The sequence below is a fragment of the Cyprinus carpio genome, chromosome B7, assembly GCF_018340385.1.
Source record: "Cyprinus carpio isolate SPL01 chromosome B7, ASM1834038v1, whole genome shotgun sequence".
In the NCBI taxonomy this organism is placed as follows: domain Eukaryota; kingdom Metazoa; phylum Chordata; class Actinopteri; order Cypriniformes; family Cyprinidae; genus Cyprinus; species Cyprinus carpio.
Genome location: NC_056603.1, coordinates 6,973,424 through 6,987,566, shown reverse-complemented (window position 1 = coordinate 6,987,566; position 14,143 = coordinate 6,973,424). Strand labels below are relative to the sequence as shown.

At 38.0% G+C, this 14,143-nt stretch overlaps 2 protein-coding genes across 4 annotated transcripts in view; both read left to right on the top strand.

Annotated features, from left to right (window-relative positions):
• The first annotated feature begins 15 nt into the window (after nucleotides 1–15).
• LOC122137788 lies at nucleotides 16–2,171 on the top strand. The gene is made up of 4 exons (XM_042726725.1): nucleotides 16–465; nucleotides 576–809; nucleotides 1,792–2,013; nucleotides 2,106–2,171. Exons 1-4 carry the CDS (start codon nucleotides 61–63, stop codon nucleotides 2,169–2,171), a joined length of 927 nt encoding a protein of 308 aa, XP_042582659.1. The 5' UTR covers nucleotides 16–60.
• A 648-nt stretch (nucleotides 2,172–2,819) lies between these two features.
• Nucleotides 2,820–14,143, top strand: part of LOC109093089 (protein mono-ADP-ribosyltransferase PARP15) — a 619,635-nt gene continuing 608,311 nt past the window's right edge. For all 3 annotated transcript variants that reach the window (XR_006155067.1, XR_006155068.1, XM_042726774.1), the window contains exons 1-8: nucleotides 2,820–3,042; nucleotides 3,136–3,195; nucleotides 8,922–9,098; nucleotides 9,816–9,998; nucleotides 10,142–10,554; nucleotides 11,260–11,497; nucleotides 11,676–11,812; nucleotides 13,862–14,039. Coding sequence is in view for 1 of the 3 variants with exons in the window: in XM_042726774.1 (XP_042582708.1) it covers nucleotides 11,705–11,812; nucleotides 13,862–14,039 (286 nt within the window). In the remaining 2 variants the exon portion in view is untranslated. The remainder of the gene's footprint in view (nucleotides 3,043–3,135; nucleotides 3,196–8,921; nucleotides 9,099–9,815; nucleotides 9,999–10,141; nucleotides 10,555–11,259; nucleotides 11,498–11,675; nucleotides 11,813–13,861; nucleotides 14,040–14,143) is intronic.

Genomic DNA, 14,143 nt, shown 5'->3' with positions numbered 1-14,143 from the left:
TGGAATACAAAAAGAAACCATCAGAACCATCACGCCTCCCTGCCTCTTCCCAGGCCAGAAATGGCAGAGCACTTCACTGAGATCTTGGCGATGGCCGGCGTGAAGAAGAGCAGTGTGGAAATAAAGCCAACATGTTCACCTTTCCCATGTATCCACCTCACAGGACCTCGCTGTGAAGTTGAGAGTTTAAAGGACAGCCTTAAGTCATTTCTTCAGACTCTTGCCACTAAACGTTGTGAGGTGAAAGGGCCTGGAGTTCAGCATTTTTTTCAAGGTGAAGGTACAAGGACCTTGCAATTAGTGAAGAATTCTTATATGGTTGTGATCCTACCTATTAATGATGTGCCTAAATACACAAGCAGTATCAGTCTCCAGCCATTTGTATCTGCATCTTCCCAAGACTCTATGGACATTGACAAAGAGATAAACATTAAAGTTGTGGTTGGTAGTCTTGAACAACAACAGGTAAAACTTAAAATACAACAAATCAAACCTAAACATAAAATACATAATCTATTCGACCTACCTCTTGAACAGGACTGCTAAATAACCTTCATGATTTGCATAATTAACAGGCAGATGTGTTTGTTGCTCCAATGATCCAAACAAACATGACCTCAACTTTGATTGGATCATCCCTGTTGAATAAAGCAGGACAGCAACTTCAAAATAACTTCAACAGTGCCAAGAGAAATCACACTCTTAAGCCTGGAGAAGTGCTGGAGGTGGACGGGACACAAGCGCTGGGATGCTCCAAGGTTTTCTTCATAGAATGTGTACCAAAAGAAAATAAGCACAAAAGCGAAAAGGTAGGACATTAAAAAAGAAGAAAATATCGAATGGATAAGATTTACAGACAAGATTTAGTGGTTTTGTATGATGGTTGAGAGAGTTCAACGCACTGCAACTTCAGAAAACACATGCAAATAGAAAAAGCACCAGCAAATTTAGAAAACATCTTCATCAGTTTGACAGCATGTGCTTCAAATGCTCACAACACAAACAAATAAAGAAATGCGCAGACCACAATAAAATTACCCCAACAAAAGGAACATGAGATTTATATGAAAGCTGAATAAATAAGCTTTCCATTGATTTGTTAAAATAGGACAATATTTGGCCAAGATACAGCTATTTGAATATCTGGAATCTGAGGGTGCAAAAAAAAAATAAAAAAATTAATCAAAATATTGAGAAAATCGCCTTTAAAGTTGTACAAATAAAGTTCTTAGCTATGTGTATTATTAATCAAAAATCAAGTTTTGATATATTTATGGTACAAAATTTACTAAATATCTTAATGAAACATGATTTTACTTAATATCGTAATGATTTTTTGACATAAAAGAAAAATCTATAATTTTGACCCTTACAATGTATTGCTGGCTATTGCTACAAATATACCCATGCTACGCATGATTGTTTTTGTGCTCGAGGGTCACATTTAGACTAATAATATGAAAAAAAAAGAAAAAAAAAAGAAGCTAAGGCATAGTATGATCAGGGTGTAAAAATTAACAAAAATCGCACCTTGCAGAGCAAACACTGATTAATATGTCCCAACCTTGTTTGTCACTTTGTGGTTCCCTTAAACATTTCTGAGGTGGTCTGTACCTACTGGCAGTGTGTTTCTGTTTTTTTTGCAGTGTGTTGATTTATTTGTTTGTGTTGTCAAATTGATGAAGATGATTTCTTAATTTTTTTCCTCCATTTGCAGCGTGTTGAACTCTTTTGGCCACCGTAGGTTTGCCATTAGTATTCTATTTTTTTGGTGTTGTGATCTTGTCTTAGGCGCTTTGCTCTGGACTTGGCCGAGTTTTTGAGCTGTGTGAGCAGAACTCTTGGGGTTCGGTTGCATTGCCAGTAATTGGACCCGGCAAAGTGCTGTCAATACCAGTCAAAGATGCTGTTAATATTCTTACTCAGGAGATCTGTGAATTTTTACCTGTATCCACTGGTCTTCTGCACACCATTTGTATCACAATAATGGCTAATTACGCTCATTCTGAAGAGGTACACAATCTATATATCTATAATACATACTATGCAATGGAGTTTATTTCAGTGATTTTTATTCCTAACCCTATTTTGGAAATATTTTGCAGATGTTCAGGACAGTCTGTGGGAATCTGAGTACAAAAATTGTGGACAACACAGGGGAAGGCAAATAAAAAAAATATATATACATAGATACATAGATAGATAGATAGATAGATAGATAGATATACGTATATATACAGTATATATATATATATATATATATATATATATATATACAGAGAGAGAGAGATCGAGAGAGGGATATAGATATATAGATAGTTATATATATACAGTATAGATAGATAGATAGATAGATCGATAGATAGATACCAAATTACATCAAATGCATGATGTTTTGTGATAAAATGAAAATTAGTCAATGAGAAATGTCTTGTTGGTTAGTCACATTTAAATCTAGACTCAAAACTCATCTGTTTAGCTGTGCATTTGTTGAATGAGCAATGTGCGATGTCCGAATTGATTGCACTGTATTTTACATATTCACTATATTCTATGTAAAATCATTTTCTATTTTTAACTGTTTTAAATTCATTTTAAATACGTCAATTTTTAAATCATTTCCAATGTTTTAAAATTGCCTGTTTTATGTTTTTTAAAATGCTTGTTTTATTTTTGTTATTATTTTTCTTCATGATTATTTTACCTTCTTTTATGTAAAGCACTTTGAATTACCATAGGCAAATTGGTTGTTTGTCTGTCTCTAATTATTATTATTCTCACATTTTTTTGTTGGATTTGTTGTTGTTGTGCATTGGAAATTCCCACATTTAGCTAAACCTTCTAAGGTTTCTTACATCTGTACTTCTTACATCATGTCTTTAACTGTCACCACAGCTCTGTTTCACTCACTGACCACTGATCTCGATGAGATCATCATGCCAGTAGATGGTACTGAACTCCATCTAGTGTTTGGAGACATCACTAATGAGACTACTGATGCCATCGTGAACACCACTGACTTTAAGGACTTCCAGACAGCTGGTATTCATGCAGCTTTCTTAATTTAATAACTAAAACATTCTTTATACACTATTTAGACCATACGAGAGTGCTTATTTAACCTATCCATCACAGGAGTGTGTAAGGACATCCTTACTAAGGCAGGATCTCAAATCCAGGCTCAACTGACAGGCGGTAAGAAAAATAAACTACAGCTTATTTTAAAAAATTAGTTTTTGATTTGATCACTGTTACGACCTGCTCATTTAAGATTAACAAGAGGGATCAGACAACAAAGTCTAATCAAAACAAATTTTTTTATGACATTAAACCATTACAACAAACAATAATCTAGGGGTATTAATGGAAATAATTAAATTAATAGAACAAAATGTTAACCACATAATATAAGAAATGCCAAAAGAAACAAACCAGAACGGAGTCAGAAAGAGACACTCCTGGGAGAACTATCCCACCAGTAGTGCCTACCCCAAATAACTGAGAACACTCTTAAATACTCAAACTAACGATCAATTAACAGGTTGAAAATAAATCAAAATCTTCCACACTCTCCTCCAATAGGATCAGGAGACTCAGGGTCGTCACACCTCCCATGCCAAAAAGAGGTTCCCTAAAGAACCGACTAAATAAATAAATAAAAGCACAATACTCATCTCCATAAATTCCACTCCATTCTACTCTTGTATTCCTGAGCCCTAGGACAAAGAGAAAAAGGTGAAAAGAAAATATATAAAAGTGATAGGGAAGAGGTAACCCTACACCAATTAAATATCTTACACCCATGAGAGAGCATCAGCAGTTGCATTATCCTTACAACGTATATGGTTAATCTGTAAGTGGAAAGGTTGCAGAATAAGGCTCCACCTCATAAAGTCTTTGATTTTTACCGTGCATTCAAGCTAAGAAAGTCAATGGATTATGGTCAGTATATACAATGATAGGACCACAAACAGAGTTTAAATAGACCTTGAAATGTTGAACGGCTAAAACTCGGGCTAAGGCCTCTTTTCCACAGTAGAATACACTTGCTGATGACAATTAAAAAAAATTTTAAAAGTAACTGACCGGATGTTCAATTTCATTGGAGTCTTCTTGCAAAAGAACAGCACCAGCACCAGAAGCACTAGCATCAACTCAAAGTAAAAATTTCTTCTCAATTTGGAGCAATTAACACAGGAGCATTGGCCAACAATGACTTGGCATGATCAAAAGGCACACTGACATTGTTCTGACCATTTAAAACATCTCTTTGGGCTTAAGTCAGTTAACGGGGCAACAACAGTTGCAAAGATCTGACAAAAACCTTGATAATAGCCTACCATCCCAAGAAATCGCCATAACTCATGTCGGGTAGTTGGAGTGGGGAAACTACAGATAGAGTCAACTTTAGCATTGATAGGTTTTACACAACCCCGGCCGACTACCTTACCCAAATATGTCACCGTAGCCTTGACAAATTCACATTTGGCAAGATTAAGTCAAGTTAGCTTTTTACAACCGCTCAAAAAGCTCTCGAATTTGTGTGAGGTGTTCCGTCCAAGAGGAACTGTACAGAACAACATCATCCAGGTAAGCTTCACATCCAGACAACACTCGATTTACTAACCATTGAAATGTTGCAGGAGCGTTTCAAACCCCAAAAGGCATAACTGTGTACTGTAAAAAAACAACAACAACTAATCGGTGTAATAAAAGCAGATAATTCCATAGCACTTGATGTCAGTGGTATTGCCATTAAACTTTTAGGAGATCAAATTTGCTAACAAACGGCACAGAACCCACACGGTCTACACAGTCGTCAATTCTGGCCAAAGGGAAACAGTCAGGCTTTGTCAAAGAATTAAGATAAGAATTATCAGGTTTACTCACTAAAATGCAGGGAGAAATCCAAGAACTGAAACTAGGTTCTCCTAAATTATGAGCAAGTAGTCCACCTCTTTCTGAAGCAACTTCCTTTTTATAGGATTTACTCTATGGATGTTGTTTCACAGGTTGAGACATGCCAACGTCAATGTCATGTTCAATGACATGAGTTTGGGTAGGAATGTCAGAGAAGAGAGGGAAATTAACTTATCAATGTAATTATATAAGTCTTCTCTGGTTCTCACAAATAAGACAAATGACAAACTAGATTAGCGAGGACCTCAAAATTGTTCAGGTGCCCCTCCACTACAGAAGGACCATTCTTCTCTAAACGGTCAAGCATCTCTGCAGATGCTGTTGAAACACTCGGATCTACAGTTTCAGTAGGTGTTACAACATCAATAGATAAAAAAGGTACAGGACTCACATAAGGTTTTAGCAAGTTAACATGACAAACCTGTTTTTCTTACATTGATAGGGCGTGTTTAACATAGTTATTTAGATAACACAGTTCGTATGGGGTCCAGATAACCTAGCCTGGAATGGACTAATCAAAACTGGTAATAAAGCAAGCACTTGATCGCCTACTTAAACTTCTGGACTTAACCTTGCAATCAAACAACCTCTGCGTCATTTTCTGAGACTTACCTAATTTTCTGAGAGTAATAGCTTTACTATGGCTTTGAGGGTGGTAGGCACTCGAGATATTGTGTTTAACATTGAGTGACTGCATGACTTTAGAAAACTGTCTGGACATAAAATTTGAGCCTTGATCCAACTGAATCGTTTTTGGAATGCCAAAAACAGACATAAAACTTGTTAAAGCTTTTAAGATCGACTAAGTTGTTATTGAACTCAGAGGATAAGCTGCAGGATAACATGTAGACTGACACATCACGGGGAGTAAATATGCATGCCCAGCCTTTGATCGTGGTAAAGATCTAACGCAATCAACAATCAGATGTTCAAAAGGAGTGGTATCCACAGCAATAGGCTGTAAAGGATACAATTGAACTTTTTGATTTTGTTTTCCATTCATTTGACAAGTATGGAAGGACCGTACATACACATCTCATTTGATTCTAGGCTAGTAAAATTTCCTCAAAACTCTGTCATAGGTCTTCCGGACCCCCATATGACAAGCAAGGCCCTAATTTGATAGTTGTAAAATGGCCTGACGAAAAGAGGAACAACGATTTGGATCCTATAATCAAGTGAAGAGTCAGAACTCACAGGTTGTCATCTACAAAGTAAACCATCTTCAAGAAAGTAGCAAGGAAGGGAAGTCCTATTTTCTCCCCCACCAACAGCTAAAGAGAACAATTCTTCAAAAGTTTCATCTGCCTGTTGAGCTTGGATTAATTCCTCTCAGGTTACACCATAAAGTGGAGACAAGGAACAAGTGTTAACATGGTCATCCATAATATCTAGATTTACAGGACTAACAGCAGACTTCTCAACGTTGTAAACATCAGGCTGCAACACTTTTTCAGTGGTCACGTCTTCAACTTTAGTACACGTACTAGGTTGTTGGAGAAGAATTTTCAGAAGCAATGAAGGTGTCACTAAGAATGCTCTCAGGTTCATCAGGCACACATTTCTTAGCCATCACTCGAGTTATCGCACATGCAGGGAATAAATCCAGACAGTCAGAAGACTCATCCAGTTTCTCTACACCAGAGACTATGATAGGTGGAATGCCACCATCTGACTTCTCCCAGACATTTCCCCCAGCTAAATCATTGCAGAGTATGAACATGACACCAGGGACAGGAAGCAAAGCATGCACTCCCACCATGTAGCCTGATACAAGTTTAGAATTAAGGTGTATGTGGTATAGAGGAACTTCCATGTAACCCATTTCAAGACCTCTGACCAACACATGAGTCCCAATGGCAGTATGCTCAAAGGCAAAAGTCCTTCCAACAAAAATGATTTCCCTGCCCCAGTATCTCTGAAGAAACACCCCCTTCAGTGAGAAATGGCGCAAAATCAGTACTGTTTTTACCATTCTCCATCTCAGTAATTTCCATGCACTTAACCTGCTTATTAAAGGGAACAGGAGAAGAGTTCACATTCGATGTAGAAATCAAACCATCAGGTTTAACAGCTTTCTTTCTTTTTGAGAGCAACACAGTCTGAAATTTTATGTCCTGGCTTTCTACAATAAAAGCAAACCATCTCACCTTTTGTGCTTATAACTTAACTATTGTCAGCAGAAGTGTTTGACAGCATTCTGGCATACAGCCATCTTTTTTTTCCTCAGAGACACACTAATCTAATGTTTTTATAAACATCAAAAACATGTTTAACGTGCACAGACTCATCAGGTGACAGGGATGGGAGTTTCAACTGTCAAGTTCTCTTAACTGAAACTCTTTCCTCTTTCTTTCTCAAATTGTAACTCAAGCTTTTTCAAATTGCTGTAGAAACTTCTTAACTTCGCCAAGGATCATCACATACACACTCTAGGTCTAAACACTACCATAGATAAGATAAAGACTTACAAGTCATTCCTCAAATTATCTTCATACTCAGTAGATATCACAAACACAGATGTGGAGAAACAACAAAAGTTACTTACAATGAAAATGAGAGACTTCAGTTCTTAAAGGTTCATGAAATCCCAGACTACTTTTTCTGAGATTTTAGCAGAGGTGTTTATGTTGCACCTCATAGAAGACAATGTTAGCATCCGATAATTTTAACTGTTGGAGAAAACTGGTTAATTTTAAGCTTTTTTGCGCTATTTTTCATCTTCCGGGTTTAAAATCTACATTGTGTTGACGTCACAATTTGTGACGTGGCAGTGGACTATAGTACATAGATGACGCATTGGTGTCTATTAAATTATTCATGAGACTGCATGTTCTTATCCTATGAGAAGACGCTTCGCTTAATTATTCACAACCGCATGTGTTGATTCGCTATGACAGACGTTTCATACTGTGACATGACATCGCACACATCAACTGAGAGAAACGTTCATGGATTGAAGAAGAGTGTTTGTTTTTGTTCTGTAATAAGAGTTCGGCACAAACACGATTCATTCACTTGGTGAGCATAACCATTTTTCCGTCAAAAGGCTTATATAAATACCACAGAATAAGCCTTAAAAGTTCTCAGAGGTGCAACAGTGCGTTCATATATATGTTTTCGATGCAGAGTGCAAATGTCTGTGCGTTTATTTGTGTTTTTAACTCGATAGGAGTGAAATAAAACTGTCTGTCTCCCCTCTTCTTCCTCCTCCTCCGCAGATGCGCACCACGCCCACTTTTTTAGCCTTTTTTAAAACTGTGGTGTGTACTAACCCGTGCTGAAACAGGGGCCCTTTAACTATAAACAAAGCTAACTAAACCTACCTGCTCTTCAAGTACCAGACTAGGGGCGGCATTCAAACAAAACCCAAACACAAATACATCATTAAAAACAAAAAAAAAGAAGAATACCACAACACGACAGAGATTTAAAACCTCCGCCCAGAATAACCTTCAAAAATAATAAAGGCAAAATAACAAACTAAAATAACAAATAGTTATAATACAAATAGTTAATTTTCCACACTCTCTTCCAATAGGATCAGGAGACTCAGGGACATCACAATCACATATATAAAAAGACTTTTGTCAAGCATGTTTAAATGCACAGAGAAGAAAAAAAACACTATGTACAGTATGCAAGCATCAATAGTATTTTCAACACAAAGTTTTATAGGATTGATAGACTTGTCTATTAAATTTAATTTACCCAGCAAGCCATTTCTTTTGAAAATGGTCTAACCTAATTAAAACAGAATTGCATGCCTTCATTAGAAACAGTGTGATTTTAGATAATTTGAAGAAATGACATGCACTTGCCTGAACCTGTTTGCAAGTATAGTTAGAAATTCAGAAATGGCAACCATCTTTATGCATTTTGAAAAGATCCATTAAAATACAGAAAACCAAATGACACTTTGAAATAGATAAATTATTTAATTAATGAAATATGTACATGCAATATGTCATCTAACACTATCTCTTACATGTATTCTCCAGCTCAGGTAGCAAGAGGGCAGATATTCACGACCCCACCAGGAGGCTTCCCCTGTAAGACCATCATGCATGTTTGTGGACTGAGGGACCCTGGTGTTATCGAGACCTTGGCAAAAGAAATAGTGGTTCAAAGTGAGCAGGGCTGCTACAGGTCTGTGGCCATCCCTGCGATCTGTGCTGGTCAGTACCTTCATTATTACTCTTGTTAGGTAGTTTATGTATTTTTCCCCATTTACTATCTCCTATAACAATGAAGGTCTGTTTCCACCTCAGAGTAAAAAATTCTGTAATTTGAAAATAAATTTTAAAATAAAGTCCAATTGTGAGATAAATCAATACAGTTTAACAGCTGAAAAATACTGATTTTATGTTTGCTTGCATGAATGCATGACAATCATTTGATTAATTTGGTTCCTACATAAAAAAATAAAAAATAAAAATAAAAATAAAAATACTAAGCTTTTTTTTTTTTTTACATTACATGTATGTATTTCGCAGATGCTTTTTCTAAAGTCACTTTCACATTTAAAAATTATCTTCTTTTGTGTTTAGTAGAAGAAAGAAATTCATACAGGTATGGAACAACACAAGGTTGAGTAAATGATGACTGAATTTTAATTTTTAAACTATCCATTTAAGTAGCATGCAAAATAAACATTTTATCAGTTTCTGCATTTACTGGGAATTGAACATATGATCTTGGCCTTGCCAGCACCATGAATGTTGAAGACTCACAGGACTTTGTCATGGTATTTACCTACCAAGATAATATGTTTGGGAATAAAGGCCTTTAACCATTAAAAAAAAATGTATGTGGTACAATTGCTCAGTAGTTTTTCTGAAATATGCATGAATGGAATAGTAGAAACATTTTGCCATTATAAATGGAATATGCAGGACAAGGAGGTTTGGATCCAAATGTGGTGGCCAAATCCATTCTAGAGGGAGTAAAGGATGGTGTTCAAGGAGCAAATCTTCAACATCTCAAATGCATTCGGATTGTTCTGCTGAAGATTAATGTTTTCCTGGCATTCAAAGCAACTGCAAAGCAAATCTTTAGTGGTAATACACAGTTCACAGGTGAGCATAAATCTGTGTAATGCTGAGGCTTTTTTATTACTTGTCAATCTCATGCATTATAAAAAAGAATGTAAGTTTTTTTCAAAATTTTTAAGGTGTTTTCACCAGACACATTGTCAGTTTTGAACATTCAACTTTTTCAGCTCCTGCACCACTTGTATCTACCAGTGTAATCACCAGAGGGCGCAGTGCATCAACTAGATCAAGCAGATCACGTTCCTTAACCTCACCAGTCACTTTGGACTTGAGTTCTCTAGTGACATCTTTGCCTGACACAGAGAGCAGAGCAGCATTTCTAGTCATTGGTCACACCGATAATGAAGTGTCTGATGCCTGTAGAGAACTTCAGCAGGCATATAAGGACCAGTGCTCCACACACACTTTCTATCCTCATGTGATCAGGTGCCTCACTCGGGAAGAGATGGAGCAGCTGCTCTCTATTCTGAATTCTAAATATCTGCAGATGGAGCAGAGTTCTGATAGATGGATAGTAAAAGGACTGAAGGATGGAGTGAATAAGCTGGTTAGACTGATACAAGATGCACTTTGTAGACAGGTGAAAATAACCATGAATTAACATTAAAAATTAATTAGCTTCAGAACATAATGCATAGAATTTACATATAAGAGTTAATACCAATAGCCCTATGGGCAGCAGACCGACATTTAGAGAGTTTCTTGCATTTGAATCCCAACTCATGGACCTTTCATATATATATATATATATATATATATATATATATATATATATATATATATATATATATATATATATATATATATATATATATATATATATACATTGTATTGGTCTAAATTATCGATTTTTCTTTTATGCCAAAAATCATTAGGATATTAAGTAAAGATCATATTCCATGAAGATATTTTGTAAATTTCCAACCGTAAGTATATCACAATGTAATTTTTGCTTAGTATTATGCATTTCTAAGAACTTCATTTAGACAGCTTTAAAGGCGATTTTCTCAGTAAATATTCAGATTCCTGATTTACAATAGTTGTATCTGAATATATATATATATATATATATATATATATATATATATATATATATATATATATATTATATAATTTATATACACGCAGACACGAATACACACACACTACACCTGTATATGCTTTTATAGCTTTTTAATGAACAATGATAAATACAATAAAAACTATTTCATGATTATCTATTAATTCAATTGCAAAGCCTGAAAAGCCAAAGTCAAAGCTTTTTTTTTCTCTCCCAAACTCCAAGGTAAGAGCCCAGGAGCAGTCCATCCTCTTCAATGAAGTCACATGGTGCATTCTGGGATCACGGGGCATTTGGCAGAAGGTACCAATAGACATGAATTATAAGCTTGAGAAAAAAGATGTGGAAGATGGAATTGTGGATGCACAGGGTGTGAAATGGACTGTGAATCTGAGAAAGATGGAGGCCAAAGCATGTCATTCAGGAGAGGTGACCGCTCTCAAACGACTGTAGAACCTTTCGGGTGAGGAACCACTTTCACAGTGTATGAAAATATATGACTCTGATTATGTTAAAAATATATTTGATACTGTGTCAGATAAAAAAAAAGATCTTTGTCCAGTTGAAATCCTCTGATCTATAATATAAATTGATACATAATAATCCAACTAAATCAGAACCCTCACTATTTGGCGTTTTAGATTTCTCTTTGCCAATCTACTGGGACAACATGAGTCAAGGTGACTCCTTACAGGTGATAGACCTAGATCAGTCATCCACGGAGTACCAGACTCTGAAGGCAGACTTCAAGAAGACTGTCACAAAAACAGTGCTCAAGGTTTGACACCTGACTCCATCTTTACATGCGTTACATGACCACTCTAAAGGACATAAAAAACAATTCTAAAGAATTACATAATGTCTTAAATCATATCTAGTTGTACTTTAGGATTAGTGTTAGTCTACAACAAGGTCTTAGGTTAAATCAAGGATTAGATTAACATCACCTATTGATCAATTTTGTTCCTCTTCAGGAACTCAATCTGATCGAATGCTATGGGGAGCGCCTTCAGCGTGAGCGACTCTGAATATCGTGTGCAATCTGTCCAATGGAAGGGCGTGACGTCACGGGCGGTGTGATGTAAATGACCAAGAAGCTATAAAAGCACGTGCCGCGCAGCTGGCATCAGCTTTCTTGTTTTCAGCAAACGCTCTGTGTGTGCATGTGTTATCAGTCTGTCTTGTGAGTTTTATTTGGTGTTGTTTGTCCTTATAAGATCACAATGTCTAAGAGCAAATCTAAGACAAAACATGTTGGCGATAGCAGATCATTTTTCAGGCTACACTACATTACGAGCAGGGATACACACAGTCTGTGCGTGGTCTGCTTGAGGGAGCTGACTGTCCGCATTGTGAACGATTGCCAATGCGGACACTTCGCTCCTGGAAGGCTTCGAGGAGGGAGTCTTCGCCAGTGTTCCCCGCAGGTCTGGCCCCACTTCTGCTAAGGCAGAGTGGCAGCTGCACTCGTGGGGTTCCAAGGTTGATATGTCAGAGGGAATGGAGACGAGCGAGTCCCTATGTCCTTCCTCGTCTGCCAGATCTAGCGCCCAATACCTGGGATCAGAAGCCCGCTCTGCAGTTTCTTCCCCCCGGGGAGAGGGATCGACACTTATCTTCCCCCAAGGAGGTTGATGAGGAGAATGTCGAAGAGGATTCGCCACCTCAATTGCTCCAGTACGAGGAGCTCTTAGAGGTGGTTACTCGTGCGGTGGCCAAACTGAACATCGATTGGCGCGCCGAAAAACAATCTGAACCACAGAAAAGCAAGCTTGATGTCCTTGAGGCACCTCCACGCTGGAGCCTGCCCTTTTTTCCTGATCTGCATGAGGAGATCACCACATCGTGGAATTGGCCATTTTCAGCCTGCCTCTTCATCCCCGCATCAGACAACTATGGCAATGTGGCGGGGCTGGGATAGCGTGGCTACAGAGCGATGCCACACACATACATCCACAGAGCTGCCCTGTAGAGAAAGACGGACCAACTGCTCGTATGCTATGGTCCCCCCAAGAGGGGTCTTCCTGCAACTAAGCAGACCATTAGTCGTTGGATAGTTGAGGCTATCAACCTGACCTATAAGTCCTCTGACCTTCCCTTGCCGATGGGAGTCAAGGCTCACTCCACACTGGGTATGGCGGCCTCCAAGGCCTTCTTAGCAGGTGTTTCCATGCAGGACATCTGCAAAGCTGCGGAGTGGTCCACTCCCTCCACCTTTGTGAGATTCTATGATCTTGATATGCGAGCCACTCTGGGCTCTTCTGTTCTCTCGTCTTAGCTGTGCTCTTCGGACACAAACTAGGCAGGAATTTGGAAGTCTGGCGGCGTGGGCACCTCGTTCCCCATAGCGTTTGATGCAGCTTGAGTTCCTGAAGAGGAACGTCTCATGGTTCCACGAGGAAACGAGACGCTGCGTCTCGAAGCCATACTCCCACCATCCCTGCTAGCGCTAGCCTCTCTCTTCGAAGCTGATGCCAGCTGCGTGGCACGTGCTTTTATAGCTTCCTGGTCGCTTACGTCACCCCGCCCATGACGTCACACCCTTCCATTGGACAGATTGCACACGATATTCAGAGTCACCCATGCTGAAGGCGTTCCCCATAGCATTCGACGCAGCATCTCATTACCTCGAGGAACCATGCTTACATGCGTAACCTTGAGACGTCTTGCTTTAACCTTTTGAAAGTGTTGATCTAATTACTGTACCAGGTTTCATTATGGCAGTATAGTATTTATAGTTTGCTCCTGTGAAGAACAACGGATGTGACTGTGAAGTCCATCAAATATATTTTTACATGGCTGTTTGAGTGCAAATGTATTTCAACAGATCCAGCGCATCCAGAACATGAATCTTCGGCGGTTATACGAGGGGCGTAAAAAAGAGCTGGAGAGCAAAAATGGTTCTGTGGGAGCAGCAGAGAAGATCCTATATCACGGCACATCAGAGGGATCCTGCTCATCCATCATGCAGTCAAACTTTAATCGCAATTTTGCAGGGCAAAATGGTAACTGCTTTCTTTTTTTTTTAATTAAGGTAGATTAAATTAATAGTTCACCCAAAAAATGAAAATCTGTAAAAAAAATTTTTTTAAAAAGCACCATAAAGTGA

Coding starts and splice junctions, on each gene's coding strand:
- LOC122137788 (XM_042726725.1), top strand. CDS start 61: ATGGCAGAGCACTTCACTGAGATCTTGGCGATGGCCGGCGTGAAGAAG. Junction 810..1,791: donor ATAAGCACAAAAGCGAAAAG/GTAGGACATTAA, acceptor ATCTTGTCTTAG/GCGCTTTGCTCTGGACTTGG. Junction 2,014..2,105: donor ATTACGCTCATTCTGAAGAG/GTACACAATCTA, acceptor AATATTTTGCAG/ATGTTCAGGACAGTCTGTGG.